The 22,149-nt window shown below is 44.6% G+C and overlaps 1 protein-coding gene across 1 annotated transcript in view; it reads left to right on the plus strand.

Moving 5' to 3' along the window:
* Nucleotides 1-1,675: 1,675 nt before the first annotated feature.
* The window catches only part of RASGEF1B (RasGEF domain family member 1B), a 33,656-nt gene continuing 13,182 nt past the window's right edge, over nt 1,676-22,149 (plus strand). The window contains exons 1-4 of the mRNA XM_075150614.1: nt 1,676-1,804; nt 14,702-14,884; nt 16,705-16,827; nt 17,791-17,928. Coding sequence (XP_075006715.1) covers nt 14,708-14,884; nt 16,705-16,827; nt 17,791-17,928 — 438 coding nt within the window. The 5' untranslated portion in view covers nt 1,676-1,804; nt 14,702-14,707. The remainder of the gene's footprint in view (nt 1,805-14,701; nt 14,885-16,704; nt 16,828-17,790; nt 17,929-22,149) is intronic.

Here is a 22,149-nt window from a genome sequence, read left to right on the forward strand (position 1 = left end):
ACCTGTCACAGAGAGGAAACGGAGGTAGAAACATCACAGAGCAGAGTCTGAGGAAGATACGTAGCACCATCCTCTGACATACTCACCAAAGTGGGAAAAGGACTGGGATACGTAAGTGCTGTGACGTCGACTTGGCATTGTGTCATCTTCCTTCAGAAAAAACATTGCAATGTCATTTCATTATACTTCAAATTATATGTGACACTGTGCAAAGTGACAGAGCGGCTTTTGTGTGAATCCAGAACTCGAAGACTTGCAAGTAATTTCTAGAATCCACAATGAGATCACATGCACTTTCAAGTCCCAATTCCAGAAAGGGAGTTGTGTGGGCAGAGGCCCTTTGTGCTGGGGTCCCTTTACTATTAGTTGTCTTGCCAGCTCAATTATTTTAAAAACAGATTTTTAAAGTATTTCTGTCTAGAGACTGAATTTAAAGAAATGGAAATGCAGGTGGGCAGGATTTTATGACTGCCTCGAAAATCGTCCTGGCCAAAGGAACTCAGGTTTATGTGCTTGTGTGCAGAAATAGTAGCCAGAGGCACCTGTCTTTTGAGCATTTAACTACCGGGGACAGTTTTTCTTCAATTAGTGAAAGATATGATCCACGTAGCTAGCTTCACATGTAGAGTATGGGCTCTCACCTGGCTGCTGCCACTGGGTCCGAAGATCTTGGGTGTTCTGAGGGGTGGCTCCAGCTCGGTGCCCAGTCACAGTCAAAAAAGGAAATTGAGCATAGATTGGGATGGAGAGCAGGGAAAATTGGCGTACTGCTCCCTAAATCTGAGGTTCAACTGCACCTTGAATTGTGCTCGTGCAGCTCTGTTTCCCTCATCTCAGAAGGTTTAGAAGTACTGCAAAAAGGTTGGAGAAGGATAACAAGGATCATCAGAGATTTGGATGCTGTTTGTGAAGTGACTGGGTAGACTTGGACTTTTCAGCCTGGAAAAGTGGTGACTGAGAATGCAAGAAGTGGAGAATGGAGTGCTCTGGAGAGAGTGTGTAGGAGCAAAGTGTTTGTTACTCCATGCAAGAGCAAGGGGACATCAGATGGAAGCTAGTAAGCCGAGTTCAAGAGAAACGAAGGACGATGCCTCTCTGAGGAGTTGTAGTGAATCTGCGCAAGTCCTTTTGAAGACTATTGTGGATGGGCCGCAGGGGGAACTGGACAAGTACTGGAAAGAGAGACCTGCTGAGGGTCACTGAGCAGACAAACAGCACCGGGCTCAGGAAATCCCCTGTGCTGAAAATACAAGCTGAGACACTGCTTGGAGGAAGTATCGTGTATGCACGTCCTGTTCTTGCCCATCTGTAAGTATTCACTTACAACCGCTGCCAGCGGCAAGATGCAGGGCCGGGTGGACAGTGGCCGCTCTCAGGCCGTCTCAGCCGAGTCCAGTCACACACGGTTCAGTTCCAGGTTTGAAACCAGCACCGCCGACACCTGCCCGCTGGTGGCACCCAGAGCGGACTTGGTCAAGCCGGTCCAACAGCCTTTCCAGGAGCCGGCTCTGCAGCCGGGACAGACCGCGCTCACACTCCGCCTCCGCCGGCACCGGCGCTGCAGCGCGGGCGCCTCCCGCCCTTCCCGTGGCCCGGGGGAGGTGGTGGGGCGGGGCGGGGCGGGGCGGGGGCGGGCGGGGGAGCAGCGCCTCCCGGCGCTCCGCCTGCAGCCTGGGGAGTCCCGGCGAGGGAAGCGGCGGTGTGGGGAGCCCAGCCGAGCTGAGCCGTGCCGTGCCGTGGACGATGCGTGCCTGTGGGCGGTAAAGCAGCGGCTGGGGCCGGAAGCGCCTGCGGCCACTTCCAGGTACGGTCCGGGGCGTCTGCGGTGTTCGAGTGTGCGTCCGTCCGTCCATCCATCCATCCATCCATCCGTCTTCTTTCTAACCCCGGCAGGATGGTCTCTTTCCCCCTGGTGTTTATCTCCTTACTAGCTATTCAGTTCTGTACAGCCAGAACTGCTTGTTTCTGGGGGATCAGGATACTGGGGAGGGGAGAGAGACTTCAGCCCAGCAGAAAAAGCATTTGGCAGTGCAGTGGTTGAGTCCTTCTCCTTGTCCCTTTCCCTGTATTAAGATGGAACAGGGTACTAAAACTGCACGATGTGATCTTTCTGTGGCTATAATCCTCGGAGAAGCTTTCCCCGTTTTTCCTTAAGCCCATCGGTTCAATTGATGGATGCTTTTTCGGATGGGAGGGATGAAAAAGCACTAATTTGCCAGATTGTGGTTGTAGGACTGCGTAAAATGGGTGTGTGGGTGGGACAGGTGTGTGTGTAGTGTCATCCAAGTGTGTTTATGGGCTTCTCTTTTGCTGGGCATCTGCTGTTGTAGGGCTGCATAAAATGGTTGTGTGGGCGGGACAGGTCTGTGTGAGTGGTGTCACCCAAGTGTGTTTATGCGCTTCACTTTTGCTGGGCATCTGCTGTGTGTGACTGTGGTAGAACTTCAGGCCCCTGTGCTGAGTGAGGTGGGAGCAGTTCAGAGGCAGAAGGAGAGTAACGGCTGTTAAATGACCCAAAACCAATGTGTTGCTCGTCAGCTACGTCTGCTATGTTGTGCTTAGGCCAGACTGTAAACTAAGGCAGCCATAACAACAAGCAGTGCCTCCCTGTCTGCCTGTGTGTAAAGCTAAATATAGCACTGAGGGGTGAGGAAAACTCTTTCAGAGGAGTTCCCCTGAATAGAGCGGAGGAGGGCTGACTCCTCTCAAAGGGAAAGAATGGCCTGAAAAATCAAAAGAGCCGTGAACAAAGAGGTACTCTGTACCTCAGACAGACAGCTATCCGTCTGAGGAGAGTTGAGGGGGTTGCTTTCAGTGATATTAACAGCTATGGTGGGCTGAGATAACGTGCCATCTGTGGGAAATGGGGACTTGGGCAGGCAGGACTGGGTCGCTAGTCTGTCTCTTTATTTTGAAAGCCAAGAACAGCATTTGAGGGATGGGTCCCTCAGGCTTATCTTACAGCTTCCAAATGAGATGTCTTGGAGAGAAGCTGCTAATCAGCTGAAAATCAATACTAACTATACTCAAGACAAGTAGCTAACTGGTGAGCTGTGCTGGAGAGACCTAATAGGTAAGACCCAGCTCTGATTTTTGGATTAGTGATGGGGTTATCACTCCTTTAAATAGGCAGGACTGAAACAAGCCACTGTAGGTTTTGTTAACTCCTTGTAAAAGAGGAAAGAAAGTACTGGTTTATCGGGGGTTAAGCTCACAGCGGTGCCACACACTGGGTAAAATGCTTTTTTGTATAGTACAATGAATCTCTGTTGGTTCACGTTCTTCATGGTTTCTTTCTGCTGAGGTTCTTGGGGACAGCACAGTGTGTTGTTACCTGTGCTGCAGTTGTATGAGTTATCTAAACAGTTCTTGGGGAATGCAGTGAGTCACCATACCTGTTCATGGTCTGCAGGGTGAGCTGCTGTCATACTGTGTCAGAAATGACAAGCACAGTTCAACACTGGAGTCCCATCAGTGAAGGAATGTGAACTGAAAAAGCTGAAAACATGGGAGTTTATTTTTGTAACTCAGAGTAGTTAAAAAGTGAGTTTTTCTTGGGGTGAAGATGGGAAAGAGCTGTGTGGGGATCATATTGCCAGTTTGTGCTACATTGCTGTAAGGGTCTGGCGTTATGACACCTACTAGAGCTGACAAAATTCTGTGGGAGGGATCTTTCTTGGCTACCTTTGGCTATATGGCTACTTGGGCATTGGTGTTACCTTTGGAAAAGTGCTACAAAGCTAAATGGTTAAAACTTTGTAGAACTGGTACTCTCAAGCGCCTCTGAAATGATCATCTGTGAAAGGTTTAAGTGAAGCTTGGGGCCAAAGATGCTGAACGCTGCTGATAAAAGGGATGCATTGTGGTTCTAAGCTTTTCTAAATATCAAGCTTTAGGTGTCTTGTGCAAAGAGGGGAAGTGGAAGAAGTATTGGATGGTTCACATTCCAAAGATTTCCTATCTAAATGAGAGGGTTTAGAAACTTTTCTTTCTACGCAAGGTTGCAGTCGGTCAGCTAGTACCGATTTTAACTGGAGTGTCATTACGCTTAGAAAACGTGGTGGGAGCTCAGTCAAATGACTTGGAAAAGGGCAAGCTTGTGGTGCTCACTTCCCTCTTGCACATCCTTGATGTGGGTGTGGTGTTCTTTGCAACTGTGTCCCTGGTCAGTTTGTAGAGCTCCTTCCATTAACTGTGATCCTTCTCACCCATTTGGAGAGATTAGTGTTAAAGCTCCAGCGTTGAGCAGGGTTGCTGTTATAGGAAATTTAATTTAAAGCATAGTCTTTGGAAGACAGCCCTCGACTTTTGGAGATAGAGATGATCCGAACCATTTATTTCCTTGTATCTTTATGCAGTGTTTCTAAATGAAAAGCTAATTTTGCCTTTGTCTCAATGTGTCTTCTTTTTCTTCAGTCATTTGAGCACTGTTCTGCCATTCAGTAGATGATTGGGTAGTACAGGAGGAAGCTGTTGGTTGGAATAGGATGCCTGTATTTCAATGAAGGAGGCAGAATTTGTGATTGTTCATACTTAAACATCTTTTCCCAAATGTTAGTAGATATACAGGTGTACTCTGCAAGCACTGACAAGTGCCCTTCGCTTGGTGTGGGTTTGTGGGACCAAGCCACATCATCTAATAAACACTTTGCTAGAAAATGAGCTTGCAAACAAAAATTCCAGAGTGTGTTTTGCAGCCGCAGCAAGGACAATACATAATTTACAAACAGGAGGCAAGGACTCTACCTCTAGCTGAAAGCTATTGCTAATTTCTTCTCCATTATAGCTGCTGTGAGAAATAGTATTAAAAAAACTAAATCACTACAGCGAGGAACGTGAATGGATGGTGTTCAGTACGGGTGTATTTTTAATTAGAAAATGACCAGGATCATGGAAACAATACAGCTCAGTCTTCCTAGGCAGCTCTAGAATAGCACTGCATGACTCAGATCCACGTATTCTGACTATTTTGGTTTTGATTCATTAAAATGCTTTTCTCCCCAGAGTAAAATGTTCCCCAGGTCACCTGCCCCTCCCGTGGGGTCAGGTACTCTGCTTGCGTCTTGTCACATCGGGAAATAGGGCCAGAAATACCAGGTTACATGCCAGTAGAGAGATGAGCCTGGGAAGCTGTGAGCCTGCACCAGCCAGCACGATGAGACATTTAGATTCGTGAGCAATAAGACAGAGGAAAAATATGCTTGAGTCAGATTGGAGAGTGGGATATTTCTGAGATAATTGCTCTCATTGATACCAGGCCAGGTGCTTTCTGCATGAAAGCAGCGTGCTGACCTGACAGTACCTGCCCATCAGGGCTGTGAGTTGATCCTCCCTTAAACATCTTGCAGGGATTCAGACGCTATTAGCCCGTGTTTACAATGATCCTTTCAAACCCAAGCTGGTTTACGTTTGCTCAATACCATACCTACTGTGTGTTGACTTAATAGATGTAACTGTTTCAAGGCAAGGAGACTTTGACCCATAGATTGCAGAGCCCGAGGGTCCGCCTTCAGTCGAGCATGGGAACTGCTGCCGGGTCTTGGAGGCTGAGGCAAACCAGCAGATGCAGCATGTGAGTGGAGGAGATTTCTGCTATAGCCCTGCCTAGACTAGGGAAAAAACTCTTTTCAGTCAGTTTGACTAGACTGTTCTTCTCATTGATTTCCCAAGGAACCAGTCAAGCTGTTTGGAACCAACTGTTTTACAAGCCTCCTATACCTCAGACTTAGCTCTGGTCTAGAAACCACTGGCTGATATTCAGCCCAGGTGTAAACGGGTGTGAGGCAAGTATAACTGATTTGGATACAGAGCTGTATTTGCTTTCTTAACTGCCAAAGTGGGACCATCCCTTTTTATCTTCAACCTAAACATTGGAAGGTGTATTTTTTTTGTTGTTGTGTTTTTTTAACTGAAGTATTTCTACTGCAGAAACTCTAAATATACTGCTTTCAACCTGTGTCAGTAAAAATTCTGTACTGTTCATGGAAACATAAGGTCTTAGGAAATGGAAAAACAGATTATGCAACTGTTCGCCTTAAACCAGAATTTTTTCTGCGTCTTCTAAATGGAAAAGAGATGTTTGGCGATGAGGTTTTAGGTAGAACCAGTTAAATGAAATTAAGTACTGTTATTTAACACTATTACAGCTTGCTGTTGTAAATTATAACTTGGCTGTCTATTATGATTATAAAAGGGAATGGTGCTTTCTTCTGAAGCATATTGTAGCTTTCACCAAAAGGCCAAGCATGGATGTCTGCAAAGAGCAACAGTTTTTGGATTTGGAAGGTGTCTTGCTTTGATGAGGTTGAAGAAGGAACCATGTCAAGAGAGCTTCATGCTTAAGGCTAGTACTATGCTTCTGGCATTAATATAGTGTGATACACCTTCTGTACCCCTTTTGGAAAAAGATCTTGGAACTTAATGAAAGGAAGTAACCCCACACTAATCCCTCTTGCTACTGTCAAGCAGAGCAATGCAGTAATGAGAAACTGAGTAACTTGACTAAAGCCACATGAGGAGCTTGTAGCAGAGTCAGAAGCAGATCCAAGCTCCCAGCTGCCAGGTCTAAGCACTGAAATGATGCTTTTTCTGTTGACTGTTTTTCTGTGGACGGATGTGTGAACAGTTCTTGATGAAGCTGGTTATCACTGTGAACTAGTTCGGACCCACAGTTAACTACTGACTGTGCAGATAGAGGTTTATCTTTTGGCCTTGGTTACCCGAGGTGGGTTAGGATTACAGAGGTTCACTTCCCTGTCGCATAAAATGGATCATATTCCCCAAGGTTAGTGGGAGTCTAATACCACATTGAAATCAGTGATACTCTTCTGATGCTAGTGTAGGGGAAACTGCTGCTGTCTCTATTGACAACATCAATTTTCTGTTTCTTCAGTTTGAAGTATGCAGGAGGCACAAAGCATGCTACGGAAATGATAAAGTGTCAGGGTTCTGAATCACTAGTGGGGATGGCATAGTATAGATGACATCGCAGGTCCCAGCTGTCCACCCCACCCCACGCCCTGTTCCTGGACAGCTGAGCCACTGTGAATCAGTTGCTGAATCACTCGGTTTACAGCGTGAAGTTTTGAAGTAAATCATCACTGCTGTTCACTTGCCTTAAACCTCCTGACTGTAAACTGCAGCAATTCATCAGCTGATTGATGAGCAGCAGCTCAGCTGTCCACTCAGCAGCACGGGAGGCTGGGATGGTAACCTCCTCAGGTCTGTAGAGCTCTGCACCTTGCTGGTGGATGGGAGCCTTGACAGAGCCAGTCTGCAGCTGGCTGAATAGAGAGGTGGGATTTTAGTCTTTTAAGAGCCCTCTGTTCTCAATAGAGCAAATGACAAAACTCTTCTGTACTTCACTGGGTGTAATGAGGGGAATGTTGTGATCTTCTAAAACCCCACCCTGCTTCAGTAAGTTAAAAAAGCGTAAGGCTTTAGTAGCGTGCTTGTGTTTCCTTTGCATTTCATATACTTGTACTCTTATTTCAAAGCTCTCAATTTTGCCATCAGCAGTTCCAGCCAATTTCTTAACACTTTGTGCTGGCCAGCCAGTAGGTTGTCTGCCTTTCCTGATGGTATTTGATTTTGAGCGCAATTTAACACGGAGGACTGAGATGATCATACTCAGCTTGTGCATTGGTTTGGTTTTAAACAAAGTGCTTGGAGGACAGTCCATTTATGAATTTTTCTACAGGAAATAGATCCGGAGCGGGAGGTGGGGGAGTTGTTTCTTAATATGATCCCAGTATTGGTTGTCTATCAAAACTTCTTTGCTTTTCAGTTCAGCTGTCTGCTTATAAATTTTGGTAGAAAGAGTAGCTACACGCGTTGTCTATTGTTTAAGATGGGTGGTATTTCATTGCATGCTTTGGCTGGTCTGAGGTCTTTGTGAATCCTTTTCCATTTCATTCATTCTGTAAATCACTTGAGCTTTACAGGAGTTGCTATGGAGCGTGCAATGGACTGAACTTTTCTGGAATCTTCGGTGGTTTGTGATATATAATTACTGCATGTCACTTATAACAGATACTTATCCTGTATGGCTCATGTTTTAAACTTCTCTGAAATCAGGGGAAAAAAAAGATGAGGGATTATAAAGAGATTTACAAACATTTATGGGAGAAGAGCCTTACTTTGAACTAAAAATTGAATTAAAATGTTAAAAGGACATCATCCAGATGAAGAAATTGTCCATACATTTAAAAATAACTTACAAATGAACTTAATAAAAAGATTAACAAGTCAGTGATGGAGCGCACTTTCATAGAGTGTCTTTTTTAATAGTTGTGGCCTCCTCAGTTTCAACCTACAGGTAGAAATCTCAGCTGCGTTGTGATCATGGTAAGATACAAGTGTGTTGAGAAAGCTAGTATGTTATATGTGTGGTCTTCTTTTTATGTTCTGTGTTTCAAGGCTGCTGCTTTTGTGTGTCCAGCAATACAGACAAATTGTTTCATGTGTTTTGGTTGGGAGGAACATATGTCCCATTCTCTCCTTTGGTCTGGGAAATTTTCTTGCAATTGGGTTTTTTGCCGTGATGTACTTTGCCTGTGTGTGCTTGTCTGGCACTGCAGCAATGCTGTGGCATGGCCACCCTCAGCATCCTTAGACTCGTGTTGCTCTTCCTGCCCCACAGAAGAAGAGCATGGGGAAGGGGTGGAAGGGGGGTTGGTTCTTGGGGCTTAAGCAGGGGACATGGATTTACAGCACACCAGCATCAAGAGGAACTTGTTTGCTTTCTTCCCTTTTTCCACCCTTGCAGATTTTGAGAAATTCAAGGCATTCTTAAACCCCCTGCACTTTTCCTAATGCTCCCAAGTATACACACAAATGTATTCATATCCATCACACTTTTGCAGTTCAGTATCCAAGGTCTTTAGTTTTGAGTGATTCAGGATCTGCTTAATTACTGTGCCAAAGTTCTCATACGTGAGTGATCAGTCAGTAGTGCTGCACCTGACCTTCCCGCATCATCAGATGGATCTATTTATAGATCCAAGAAAGAGTTCCTTTGCACATTCAGGAGGAAAATGCCTTTCACTGACATTCAGTTGCTGGTCTGTTCTTTGCTTACTGGGGTTTTTCTTTTTCCTTTGCAGCCTATTGTTGCCTGGGTAATTTTTTTAGATCTTTACAAAATTGTTCATCCTCTGCTGTTTTAGTGAAAATTGAGAAGTATTTCAAGGCTCAGTTGGGTTTGGTATGCCTGCCTCAGGTCTTTGCTTGCCCTGCCAGAGACTGCAATTCACTGGTCTCTGCTGTGTACAAGACTTACTTCTACTGTTATATCACTGTCCAGCAGTATCACCTATGGATATTTTTAGTCCTCCTGTTACTCTGTGGTGGATTCCTTCTGAGTTGCTTCTCGATTTCAGCCAGGAAAAAGCCCGTATCACTCCTCTTCCCATCTCCCATGTGAGTATGAAATACCATTCTGTACTCTGCCTCTTACAAGATACAGTTAATAAGAAGTATTTCTACGAAGGACTGTATATATACGAAGGAACTGAATATATACGAAGGAACTGTAAGTCAAAGTTGGTGCTGAAGTCACACTGTCAGAATTGTATGGCAAATTCTTCATGGAAGAATGGAAGCAAGAAGACTTGAGTTGGGGTAGTTCTGTGATCATAGTTTCTGCAAGTAAGGCGTATGAAACGCTGATCTGGGAGTTTTTCACGTTTATCTTCTCAATAGCTTGGGCTGTAGAATTTCACTTTACCTTTCAGTGCAAAAAACAAATGCTTTGTAAGCAAAGCAAACACACCCAGCTGTATGGAATGCAGCCAGTGGCCTCTGTGTCTGGTATGCTTTTGTTTTGGGTCGCCTGCGTGATTGTCTAAAATACTCCACACTTTTCAGAAACACTTAAAAGAAAGCTGGATGTTGCTGGCAAGTCCTTACTTCCTTTCTATATGTTAAAGCCGAGGGTCATTCTGACTTGCTCAGACTTTCCCACATTGGTGCAAGCTGTTAAGATTCGTAGTCCTTTCCCCAGCAGTCTTTTGTTTTGCCATACCTCAATTTTATAATGGCGTCCTTAAGAACAATGGGGGATGGTAATCACCTGCTAAATGTGGTTTGGGGTTTCTGGTTGTATGGTGAAGCAGCTCTGAGGGGATGTAATTGCACACCTGAAGTTTGCATCTTCTATGAGGAGGTGTGCCTTGGGACTCATAACAAATTCAGTCACCATTCCTCTGGTTGAGGGATGTAGTATGGGAGATACCTGTGCATAACAGAGGAGCTGAAAATGTTTGGCAGTGGCTTTTAAGGCACCTTTCATGGTTACTACTGAACCCTTAGTGGGTGCTTCTATAAAGGATATGAGCTGTCCATATTGTTGGTTTTGTTTTATAGACCTGACATGCAGACTGAGCTCTTTAATGAAAATGAAAAGAAAACAAACCAACGCAACCTTCCACTGTTGCTAGTAGAAAACAGATTTCTTTTCTGTTGCTGAACATAGAGATTTGGACAAGCAGTTGGCAGCCTGGAAGCTACGTCTGATTCCTTTAGTTTTGCCAAACTGGAACTCAAGTCCTGCAGGAAATGGTGGGGTTTTGAGCACAACATCTTTGGCTCTGGCTTTCTATTTACACTACTGTTACTGGTAAGGTTGAGACTTCTTTCATGTCAGAGGCTACTCAAAGTCAGAATTTGGACCTTAACGTCCAAGATCTCACGTTCTCCATAATGACACTTAATGCAGAAAAAACGTTTTATTCCTCTTTCCACAACTCAGAGAGTTATCGACTTTGCTCTGTCGCAGGAGAACATCACTGGTAGAGCCAGGAAATTATTTCATTGCTCTTTCCTTCAAGCTGGATCTTTAACCAAAAAAAAAGCCACTCTTTTCCTTCTTTAAAAAAAAAAAAAAAAAAAAGAAGAGAGGAGAGATTAATATTTTCCATGTTAGTGGTAGCCAAATGTTTCCAAAACCCAGTTTAAAAGTTCCAGTTTTAACTCTCAGAATGTTTTTCACTAGAATCGTATTTCCTTTTTAATTTCTGCTTGTCAGACGATGTATTGCTGTGGTTTATCAGTATATGTAGGTCCCAAGATACCTCTGCTCTATATGCCAAGGCTTTGTGGACTGGATTCTGCTCTGTGACCAAATTTCAATTCCACTCAAGTTATTCTGAAGGCCGGGTTTGGTGTTATGTATTTAGCTCCTGAGCTAATTAGAACTAAGCATGCTGCTTTTTATCTCCACCTCCATATAAAATACAGCAGAAGAGTCAAGGTCAAGGTAATAAAAGAGTCCTGCTGGAAAAGCACATGTGTTTGTATGAATCATTCTATTGGCTATGCTATATTTATCTCTGTCACACTTCGATATCATCCTTTTTCATTGCATAGAGAACGTGTCCTGTGTCTTGTTCACTTACAGGTGAAATCCTCAGAGTCTGAATGTGGAGCATACAGAACATCTCTTAGCTAGTACAACTTGATGTCTCACTGAAGCAGAACTAACCATCTCTATCAAGCAGCTTCCAGAAATAGATAGCAAACAAGTGAGCCAATATGTACCTTTCAGGGCCAGACTTTTGGGAATTTTATTTTATTGTTATGAATCAGTATATCTATTAATGACCTGATGACTGTTTTCTTTCCTCTCGATGAGGCACTAGGAGGCTCTGCCTCAAATTTAGTTTTGTCTGAAGAAGGATCCATGTGGTCCTGGGAGTAATTGTTGTGCTGAAAGTTAGGGGACTGCAAGCTTCAAAAAGGTCTCATTCCCTTTGGGAGTTAGTTACTAGAATTTAAGCACTGCCTGCTGACCTTCTAAAAAGCCTTGTATTTTAATGGGCAGTAGTATATAGTGTGTATGTGTAAAATATGTTGGAGAAAAACCCTTCTGTGATTCACACCTGTTTCAGTTTTTACCATGCTAGAAGTTAGTGATATGGTGGAAGTGGAGGTTTTTCCCCAAACATTGCATCACCAGTAAGGTGAGATACTGCCTGAGTCTGCTTTGGGTGGTGAGGGTTGTATGAAATCACAATTGCTGGCTAGGCTGGCTAAAACCTCTGCAGATTCCAGTCTTACCCTGAATTGTCCTGGTTTGGTTAATACGAGATCTGGATTGAAACAGCTACTCTCCTTGGTTTTTTACAGTGCCAATATTGATGTCCAGTTGTTTTACAGATGCAAACTAGCCTTTCTCACTTTCCCTGTGGAGTATTACCTTGGAGCCACAGGGCTGCAAATGTTTGGTGGGTGGCAGTGTTTACACATTGTCCACTACCACTTGCCTTTTGGCTGAATAAACTTTGCTACAATAGCTGAAAAGACTTCTGAATTTTGGTGCAAACAGGACATCTTTCAGTGCCAGTGGGCTGCAGAATATTTTTGATTTGTTTAAGTCTGTGGTTTGCAATTAAAACATGGTGAGCTTTACACAGTATGAAAACCTAGGAAATGCTGCAGAAAGCTCCTGTCAGCTCCTTAATAATACTTTGTTTCTTAAACTTTGCTAGCCTTGCAAAGATCCTGAAGGACCAAGAGTCTATGCATCAGAATGCTTTATTGTTGCAGAGCATGGCCATGGTTGGGTTGCACATTGCCTGCCCAGTGATCTGAACTCTCTTGTACGGGAACCCTTTTTTGTTCACTCCTGCACCTTGTGCTCTTATGCTGCGGCACGTGTATTTACTTTATTCTTATCTTCTCCCAATTCATTGGGCTGGATGGAATTGAATTGCTGGCTGAACAGCTGCACAGAGTGACTAATGTCACTTTTCAGACATGGAGACTCCTCACTCTTTCCCATTTTAATGCAGATATCTTTTGGCATCTCGCAAAGCAGGATTAGCATAGGTCATGTAGGCCAGGAGGCTCTCTTCATCGTCCCTCTCTGTCTTTGCAACCGTTTTTGGCTTTCTCTTACTGTTTACTTACTGAATCCCTCAGTCTTGTGCTGGTTTGAATGCCTCCATTGTCCAGACATGCTGCCAGCAGCAGCAAGTCTGTGCCTCTTTGTGAGGTGCTTCAGGTTCCCAGGAATCTAGCTAATAACTTAATAGCTTCTCATCTCCACTGAGCTCACTCTGAAAAGTGCTTTGTTGTGAGTTGCGGAGCACACAGATGGCAGCACGCTATTTATCTCCAGGCTGTCACATCACTAGTTGTTCTCAAAATAGGGTGCCTTCACAGGCTGGTGTTAGCTGAGGTCTGTGGCTTTAAAGAGCCTTTTCTCAAATAGGATTTGATACAATGGAGAGAAAAGCAATAGCATCTGCACTTACAATGATGGCTCAGAGGCATTAATGCTTTTCTCAGGCACACACACATGCTCTGCCAACACACGAGCTCGGCAGCCTGTGGATATTCTCAATTTGATCTCCCTTGCCTCCCAGTTGTGGGGAGGATGGGAAGCAGTGTGCGATACCTTTTTGCATTTGATCTGTCCGTTCCCTGAATGCAGCTGGCCCATTAGCACTCACAGCCCAATAACTGCTGCAGGAGTTAAAACCAGCACGCATTTGTGGTTAAAATTGGGCACGAACTTAGCTCGCAGTCAAGACTATAAAACCCAGGTTCCTTAAACTGACAAGAACTGCTACTCCCAGAAGGCAGAGGAGGGGTGAGAAGAGGGAGTGAGGGTATAACTCAACTCTCAAGTAATCAGAGAGATTTTATCTTTTGGCCTTTTCACATACAGCATGACCAAAAGAGCTCTTGGGTGGTCATAACCCCCTCATCGCCCACCCACTACTCTGGATGACTGAACAGCCTGCAGCACTGGCTGATCTTTTGCTTGGTAAGACGTTTTTATTCCACAGGCATTGAAATACAGACTGATGAGTAATTGCTTTATTTTTCCTTAAGTATTAAGAAAATCTGAAGCCAGAAAACACAGGGCTGGATTTTTCACATTGTCACAGAATTTGGAGAGGATTTAACAGATCTCTGACTCTGGTCACATCCTTGATATCATTGGTGAACTTGGACAATATTGGTATACAACTATGCACAGGCATATTTTTCCAAATCTCTGTGGAGTCACTCAGAGAGTAGGTGGAGACAGATGCACTGAAGTGTTAGGCTTTAGCCTGGGTCACACCTGTCACCGTGCAATTGGAAAAACCCAGCACTGATTTACCAGGATGGAGTTGGGAAATTGGAGCTTTTGATTGCAGTTACATGGCTGTTGTGTCATACAAGGAGACTGTCCTCACACATAACCTTTTCAGGGCTTCACTTCAGTCACTCTCCCTCTGCACTGACTGGGGCTTTGTCAGCCCGGGACAGCCTGAATACACTTCCCCATCAAGAGTGCTGCTTTTAGGTAGCTACTGTCAGGATTTGCCCAAAGATGTCAATGAACGGTATGCCATGTCCCCAAAAGCTTTACAGAAAGTTTGAGTTCCCAACACCTGTCAGGATTCTTGTACGCTCCTTCTAACTCTTAACCTTGACCACTTATCTGTCATTTAATGAAGAAACAGCAAGATATAAAAGAAGTGCCTGGCAATTGCGATAGACAGGCAGTGATGAGAGTCTGTGTTGGCCCTTTCCTGAGAAATATGCACGGGCTGGAAGACAATACAATCTTTACTGCTGTGTACAAGCAACCCAGGGTATGACACTGGCTTTTCTTCCTAGTGCAGTGCTATCTCTGCAATATAGAAAGCCTCTTATGTTGCACCTTCTGGTAATTATGCCGTATCTCTTTTGTGTGTCTCCTCAGGAAAGGATGCCACAGACGCCTCCCTTTGCTGCTATGTTTGACAGCAGCGGCTACACCAGGAACCTGTATCAGTCAAAAGAGGACAACTCTGGAGGGCTCTATTACCATGACAACAACCTCCTGTCGGGGTCTCTGGAAGCTCTGATCCAGCACTTGGTACCCAATGTAGATTACTATCCTGACGTAAGTCCATACACCCAGCTAACTATATGGCTAGGCCTGATGCATCTCATAAAGGGGAACTTTCACATGTGCAGCAAAAGGAGAATGTGTTACATCAAATTGCTAAGGAAGGGGTTCAATTGACTGATCAGCAACGATAGGATAAACATGTGCTTCATGTAAGTGCAGCATGCAGTAACTCACCTAACCTAGGAAGTCTAATTTTTATTACTCCTGTTGTGAGGTGTGCAAACCCGATGACTCATTTATAAAGTAAGTACCTAGTTTGGCTTACTGTTTGATGAATTGTATGTACCATTGACCCTTAAAAATCTGTCAGGCAAGCTGAGGAGAAAGGCATGACCACCGGCGTGACAGGATGAATGTATTTAGTTTAAAAACTAACAGTTTTTAATGTATATTTCCCATTGCTCATCTGAGGTCCACATGTATCTTGCAATGAGCAACTGAAGTGTTGAACAAGTACCACACTGTTCGGAATTAGCAAAGGCTGGATGTTTGTCATCTGAGAATTTTTGGCCTGTCTAGACAAATCTATGTATTGAGACATTTTATATAATTCTTAGAAAAGAAGAATGATATCCAAAGGTCGGCGGGGCAGTTGGGGATGACTGAAGGATGATGAAACTGCATCTCTGCTTGTTGAAAGGCTCCCACTGAAGACATAACTCTGCCTATATTCAGCTTCTGTTATTGTCATAGATCTATTCAAGTTTCCAAGACAGGATCTTTTTTTAACTTGGGTCAGAGATAACAGCAGCACAGGACTGTGCTTAAGCTAGTGCTTATCCATTAATTCTTAATGTAAAATTTAAACATGTAGCAATTTAGACCAATTTAATTGGTCAAACATGGTGATTTATTCCAAGTCCCTAGAACTGAAACGTTGTAGAATCTTTCTTGTGGGTGCCATAGATACTTAACTACTGGCAATATGGGGAGTGAAGCGGATATTTTGAATATAATTACTGGTAATGTGGGGAGTGGAGTGGATATTTTGAATATCCATCTCCCAATAAGTTCAAATCATGATATATGGAAAATTAAAGCAAAATAAGGAGCCTCTTCTTGTAACTTCAGAAAGAATTACTAATTTTTATTCTGTAAAATTAAGCTATGTAGTTCCCTCTGCTTTCACCCAGGAAACAAGCAATACTATGAGAAATGAACAGTATTTGGGGATTCTTGAAGGAAATACAAGGTGATAGTGTGCGGTTTGCTGAGGTCAGACAGGCAAACACAGTGTAGTAAAGATGGTGTATGTGGCAAAATTGAGTCAGCTCAACAATCTGGTCAACTGGCATCTTTTTGTGTTCTTTTTCTGAAGACTATTTACTTTCACTAGTAGTGTGGAAGCAGACAATATTTATCTGTTGGTATTCTAAGTGACTTGGACTTGCAGCATGAATTTTATTCCATTGTGGGGCTAGAAAGAGTTATATAATCTGGTAATGGCTCTCGCAAAGGTTTACTGTAGAGCAAGAGAAGATGAGTTGAAATTTTATTCTGAGTAATTTCAGGTACTGAGCTTGTAATAAGGCTGTGTGCAATAGGAGAGCTAAACCAGCCCTGCCCTGCCTTATTTTGGTTAAATCTTGCATAAATTGGCTCAAGCACGAATTTTTAACACTGATTCTGGAGCAATGACAAATGTCAAATTAAATGCTTATTGCTGTAATAATAACTCTTGGCACAGCCACGTGCAGAGTTTTCTTCTGCAGATAGTAAAGTATTAGGAACCTATTTGTCAGGAATGCATTTAAAGAAAATATAAAACTGATGGTAATTTATCCCTTTTTCTGTCTTCCTCTTGTTTGCAGAGGACATACATCTTCACTTTCCTTCTCAGTTCACGCCTGTTCATGCATCCGTATGAGCTCATGGCCAAAGTCTGCCATCTGTGCATTCAGCAGCAGAGACTAAGTGAGCCTGGCCTGGACAAGGTAAGATCTGTCATTCTTAGGGACTCCTGTTAGTTCCAGTCAAATGTCTCTATGCTGCCTACAGCAAAATGTTCCTACTTAGGAGAGGGCTAAACAGATTGAAAACCTGGTACAAGCAACTAGAATTTGATCCTTCATTCACTGACATTCATGGGAAATTTCCACACTGCTCAGCCTGTCCTCTGTGAAGACTGTTGCTGCTGCTGCACTGCTTTTTTACCAGTACATGGGCCAGAAACAAAAGTGCTTGCTGTTAATGATGTATCCTGCACTGGACCTGCAGTGGTTGCTTTTGTTTTAGGGTTCCAAACGTCTTGACGTATAATGCCAAAATGTTGGAAAGATGTAACAATGAATTAAGCACGTTAACCTGTCTCGCGTGCTTAAGCTACACTCTTGCTACAGTCTTTGCAGAGTGGCTTAGATTGCTGGTCCCTTTGCATGGGAATATGTGTTTTTTTGTGTCATGTCTAGAGTTGAAAGGGGCAGGATGTGGATGTTTGTATAGAACCTCCACCCCAGTAGAAAATGACACAAATTAAATTAAGATACTTGAATAATTCCACTGCTTTCTCACTGTAAGGTATAGTGCATGCATTAGTCTTGGCAGAACTGGAGCTTATTACTTTCATTGTTGGTAGTTAGCCATAAGTTATGGAAACACTAATAAATGTCTTGCACTGAGACACTCCTGGTAATGAGTGGAATCATTCTAAGATTTCCACCTACCCGGGGCCTAATTTCCAGGTCAGTTAAGCCAATGAGAGTCTCTTCATTGGCTTCAATGAGTATTGGTTCTGGCCTGTAGTCCAATGCTGAATTAAATTAAGCTTGAAAATTTTAACTGACCTTCATACCCTTATGCTCCACAGAATCGTACAGAAGGGAATTCTATTTTCTTTGGGTTAGATATGTGCTGTATTGCTGTTACATGTAACATTCCTCCTTGCTGTTTTCAAATAGAACCGGCTACAAAAAATTGCACCCAAAATCTTACAGTTGTTGACTGAATGGACAGAAACGTTTCCTTATGATTTCCGAGATGAAAGAATGATGAGAAACTTGAAGGAGTTGGCACAAAGAATAGCCAGTGGTGATGAGGTAAGTTGTCTGTGCAGAAAGTTATTGGATAAAAAGGCATTCCTTTAATGCTTTGATATTGCAGGTTTGTTATTGTTAATAACATGGTATGGCTCTGGGTGGCTAAGCTAACTTATTATGAAGGTGCTGGTAGGCAAAAAGTTCTGTCCAGTATCTAGGCCTAGGAAGAAACCACACAGCATAAGCAGATCCTTTTCAAAGCACAGGCAAGGTTCACGCCATCCCTAAACGCATGATATAATTGCATATTGTGCAGACAGACACAACTTGGTGGGTGTTAGTATTTTTAATTTTAGTGATTCTGCTTGGAAGAAGCTAGATAAGACAGTGGGAAGCCTTGCATATCTGAGAAATCCCTGCGAACGTTGATAATTTCTTTGATTTGTGTGAGTAAGGTGTGTTGGAATTGGGCCTCTGACCTGTAGGTCAATGGAAGAGTTATAGCAGGTTTGGGAAAAAGTTTCTAAAAGAAAACTGGACCAGGAAGAATTGTCTTGAGCTTAAAGCATCAGATATGGACTCAGAGGAAGTCTGGCGTATTCCTTGCTCTGGATGGAGTACACGAGAAAATCACTTGACCTTTTTCTAAGTCCCAGTTCTCACATGGAAGTAAAGTTTCACAGAGGTATTATGAAATATTTTGATGCTTAACTGATGTTTGTCTTGTAAGTACTGAAATAAACTCAGCCAAAAGCCAAGGCTTATATTCACTTAGTGGAAAGGCAATTAACAAGGTTTCAATAAACAGATCGTATAGTAGGCATAATATTAAGATTACAAAAGACACTGCAGTGGCATTTAGAAGAACTATAAACGCAAAGCGCAATTGCTAAATGGCATCGTGTTTCTAGTGTTCCTCAAGGGCTAGTCTTCCTTATGTAAGCTTTTGAATAATGATATGGATGAGGCATGTTAACAAGCATGTAGGTAAGCTTTACTGGGAGGAGTAGCGAGTGCTGCCAAAGGCCTGGAAAGATCTTGAGAGACTGTAAACAAAGATGGAAGAGAACAAACCTAAACTGAATGTGGAAGCTGAAGTACATTTTGATGTTGAGAAAGTGGGGAGAGACAAAAGAATCATAGAATCATAGAATCATACAGGTTGGAAAAGACCTCTAAGATCATCGTGTCCAACCGTCAACCCAACACCACCATGCCCTCTACACCATGTCCCTAAGGGCCTCATCTACACGTCTTTTAAATACCTCCAGGGATGGTGACTCCACCACTTCCCTGGGCAGCCTGTTCCAAGGCCTGACCACTCTTTCAGTAAAGAAATTTCTCCTAATGTTCAATCTAAACCTCCCTTGGTGCAACTTGAGGCCATTTCCTCTTGTCCTATCGCTAGTTACTTGGCAGAAGAGACCAACACCCACCTCGCTACAACCTCCTTTCAGGTAGTTGTAGAGCGCGATGAGGTCTCCCCTCAGCCTCCTCTTCTCCAGGCTAAACAACCCCAGTTCCCTCAGCCGCTCCTCATAAGGCTTGTGCTCCAGGCCCTTCACCAGCTTCGTTGCCCTCCTCTGGACACGCTCCAGCACCTCCATGTCCTTCTTGTAGTGAGGGGCCCAAAACTGAACACAGTATTCGAGGTGTGGCCTCACCAGTGCCGAGGACAGGGGCACGATCACCTCCCTGCTCCTGCTGGCCACACTATTTCTGATACAGGCCAGGATGCCGTTGGCCTTCTTGGCCACCTGAGCACACTGCCGGCTCATGTTCAGCCGGCTGTCAATCAGCACCCCCAGGTCCTTTTCTGGGCAGCTTTCCAGCCACTCTTCCCCAAGCCTGTAGCGTTGCCTGGGGTTCTTGTGGCCGAAGTGCAGGACCCGGCACTTGGCCTTGTTGAACCTCATACAGTTGGCCTCGGCCCATCGATCCAGCCTGTCCAGGTCCCTCTGCAGAGCCTTCCTACCCTCGAGCAGATCAACACTCCCACCCAACTTGGTGTCGTCTGCACACTTACTGAGGGAGCACTCGATCCCCTCGTCCAGATCGTTGATAAAGATATTGAACAAGACCGGCCCCAGCACTGAGCCCTGGGGAACACGGCTCGTGACCGGCCGCCAGCTGGATTTAACTCCGTTGACCACAACTCTCTGGGCTCGGCCGTCCAGCCAGTGTTTTACCCAGCGAAGAGTGCACCTGTCTAGGCCGTGAGCCGCCAGCTTCTCTAGGAGAATGCCGTGGGAGACAGTGTCAAAGGCCTTACTGAAGTCCAAGTAGACCACATCCACTGCCTTTCCCTCATCCACTAGGCGGGTCACCTGGTCATAGAAGGAGATGAGGTTGGTCAGGCAGGACCTGCCTTCCATGAACCCGTGCTGGCTGGGCCTGATCCCCTGGTTGTCCCGGACATGGCTCGTGAGCGTCCTCAAAACCAACCGTTCCATGATCTTCCCCGGCACCGAGGTCAGGCTGACCGGCCTGTAGTTCCCCGGATCCTCCCTCCGGCCCTTCTTGTAGATGGGAGTCACATTGGCGAGCCTCCAGTCGTCCGGGACCTCCCCAGTTAACCAGGACTGCTGGTAAATGATGGAGAGAGGCTCGGCAAGCTCCTCCGCCAGCTCCCTCAGTACCCTTGGGTGGATCCCATCCGGCCCCATAGACTTGTGAGCATCCAGGTGGCGTAGCAGGTCATTAACTGCTTCCTCTTGAATTATGGGGGGTTTATCCTGCTCGTTGTCCTTGTCTTCCAGCTCAGGGGGCTGAGTACCCTGAGGATAACCACTCTGACTACTAAAGACTGAGGCAAAGAAGGCATTGAGTACCTCAGCCTTTTCCTCGTCCTTGGTGGCAACGTTCCCCCCCGCATCCAATAGAGGATGGAGAGTCTCCTTGGCTCTCCTTTTGTCATTAACATACTTATAAAAGCATTTTTTGTTGTCTCTCACGACAGTGGCCAGGTTGAGTTCTAGCCGGGCTTTTGCCTTTCTAATTTCCTCTCTGCACGACCTAACGTGATCCCTGTACTCTTCCTGAGTTGCCTGCCCCTTTTTCCACAAGTGATAAACTCTCCTTTTTTCCCTGAGTCCCAGCCAGAGCTCCCCGTTCAGCCAGGCCGGTTGCCTTCCCCGCCCGTTCTTGCGGCACATGGGGACAGCCCGCTCCTGCGCCTTTAAGACTTCCTTCTTGAAGAACGTCCAGCCTTTTTGGACCCCTTTGCCCTTCAGGACTGTCTCCCAAGGGACCCTCTCGACCAGTGTCCTGAGCAGGCCAAAGTCTGCCCGCCGGAAGTCCATGGTAGCGGTTTTGCTGGCCCCCCTCCTTACTTCACCAAGTATCGAGAATTCTACCATTTCATGGTCGCTAAGCCCAAGCCGGCCTCCGACCACCACATCTCCCACCAGCCCTTCTCTGTTCGTGAACAGCAGGTCAAGCGAGGCATCTCCCCTGGTGGGCTCGCTTACCAGCTGCGTCAGGAAGTTATCCTCCATATACTCCAGGAACCTCCTCGACTGTTTCCTCTCTGCCGTGTGGTATTTCCAGCAGACATCCAGAAAGTTGAAGTCCCCCACGAGAACAAGGGCTAACGACTGGGAGACTTCTGCCAGCCTCTGGTAGAATATTTCATCTGCCTCCTCGTCCTGGCTAGGTGGTCTATAACAGACTCCCAGCAGGATATCTTGCCTCAGTCGAGTTGGTGGATGCAAGAGTGAAATGGCAACAGGGAAGGGTTGTCTACGCTGAAGTTTCTGGCAATACAGTCAGTTTAAACAGTGAAATCATCTATTGAGGGGAAAGGCAGGTGTACAAACTGCTAGAAAATGAGCGCTAGGGAGCAATCTTACTCTGGCAGCAAGCTATAGATCTTTTCTAGCTCTAGCTTTGAGCTTTTTTTTACTTTGAGGTTTCCTTTAGAAAGACAAAGGAAAAGCAAACACTGCAGTAAATTGACTTGCATTATTGTGAACTGCTTGGAAACGTTACTTGAAATGGTAACTTCCTTGACCTTGCTTTTCTACAGATTGCTTGGATTTGTGTGAGTCATTAACTTGAAGGATACAAAAGAATCAGTGTTTCTTATTCCTGTTCAATACAGCTCTTCTACTTGTAGCTTCTTATTCCACTTCCCGAGTTATTGTGCTCCAGTACTGTTGAGAGCTAGCAGTAAGAGTCCAACTAAAACAGTTCACCACGCTAACATATTGCTCCATCAAAAAAAGGTCTTTGGAAAGACGGTGGTGGGTTTATTTTTTCCCCCTCAATTTAATTCCATTT

Source organism: Calonectris borealis, chromosome 4 (assembly GCF_964195595.1).
Source record: "Calonectris borealis chromosome 4, bCalBor7.hap1.2, whole genome shotgun sequence".
NCBI classification, from domain to species: domain Eukaryota; kingdom Metazoa; phylum Chordata; class Aves; order Procellariiformes; family Procellariidae; genus Calonectris; species Calonectris borealis.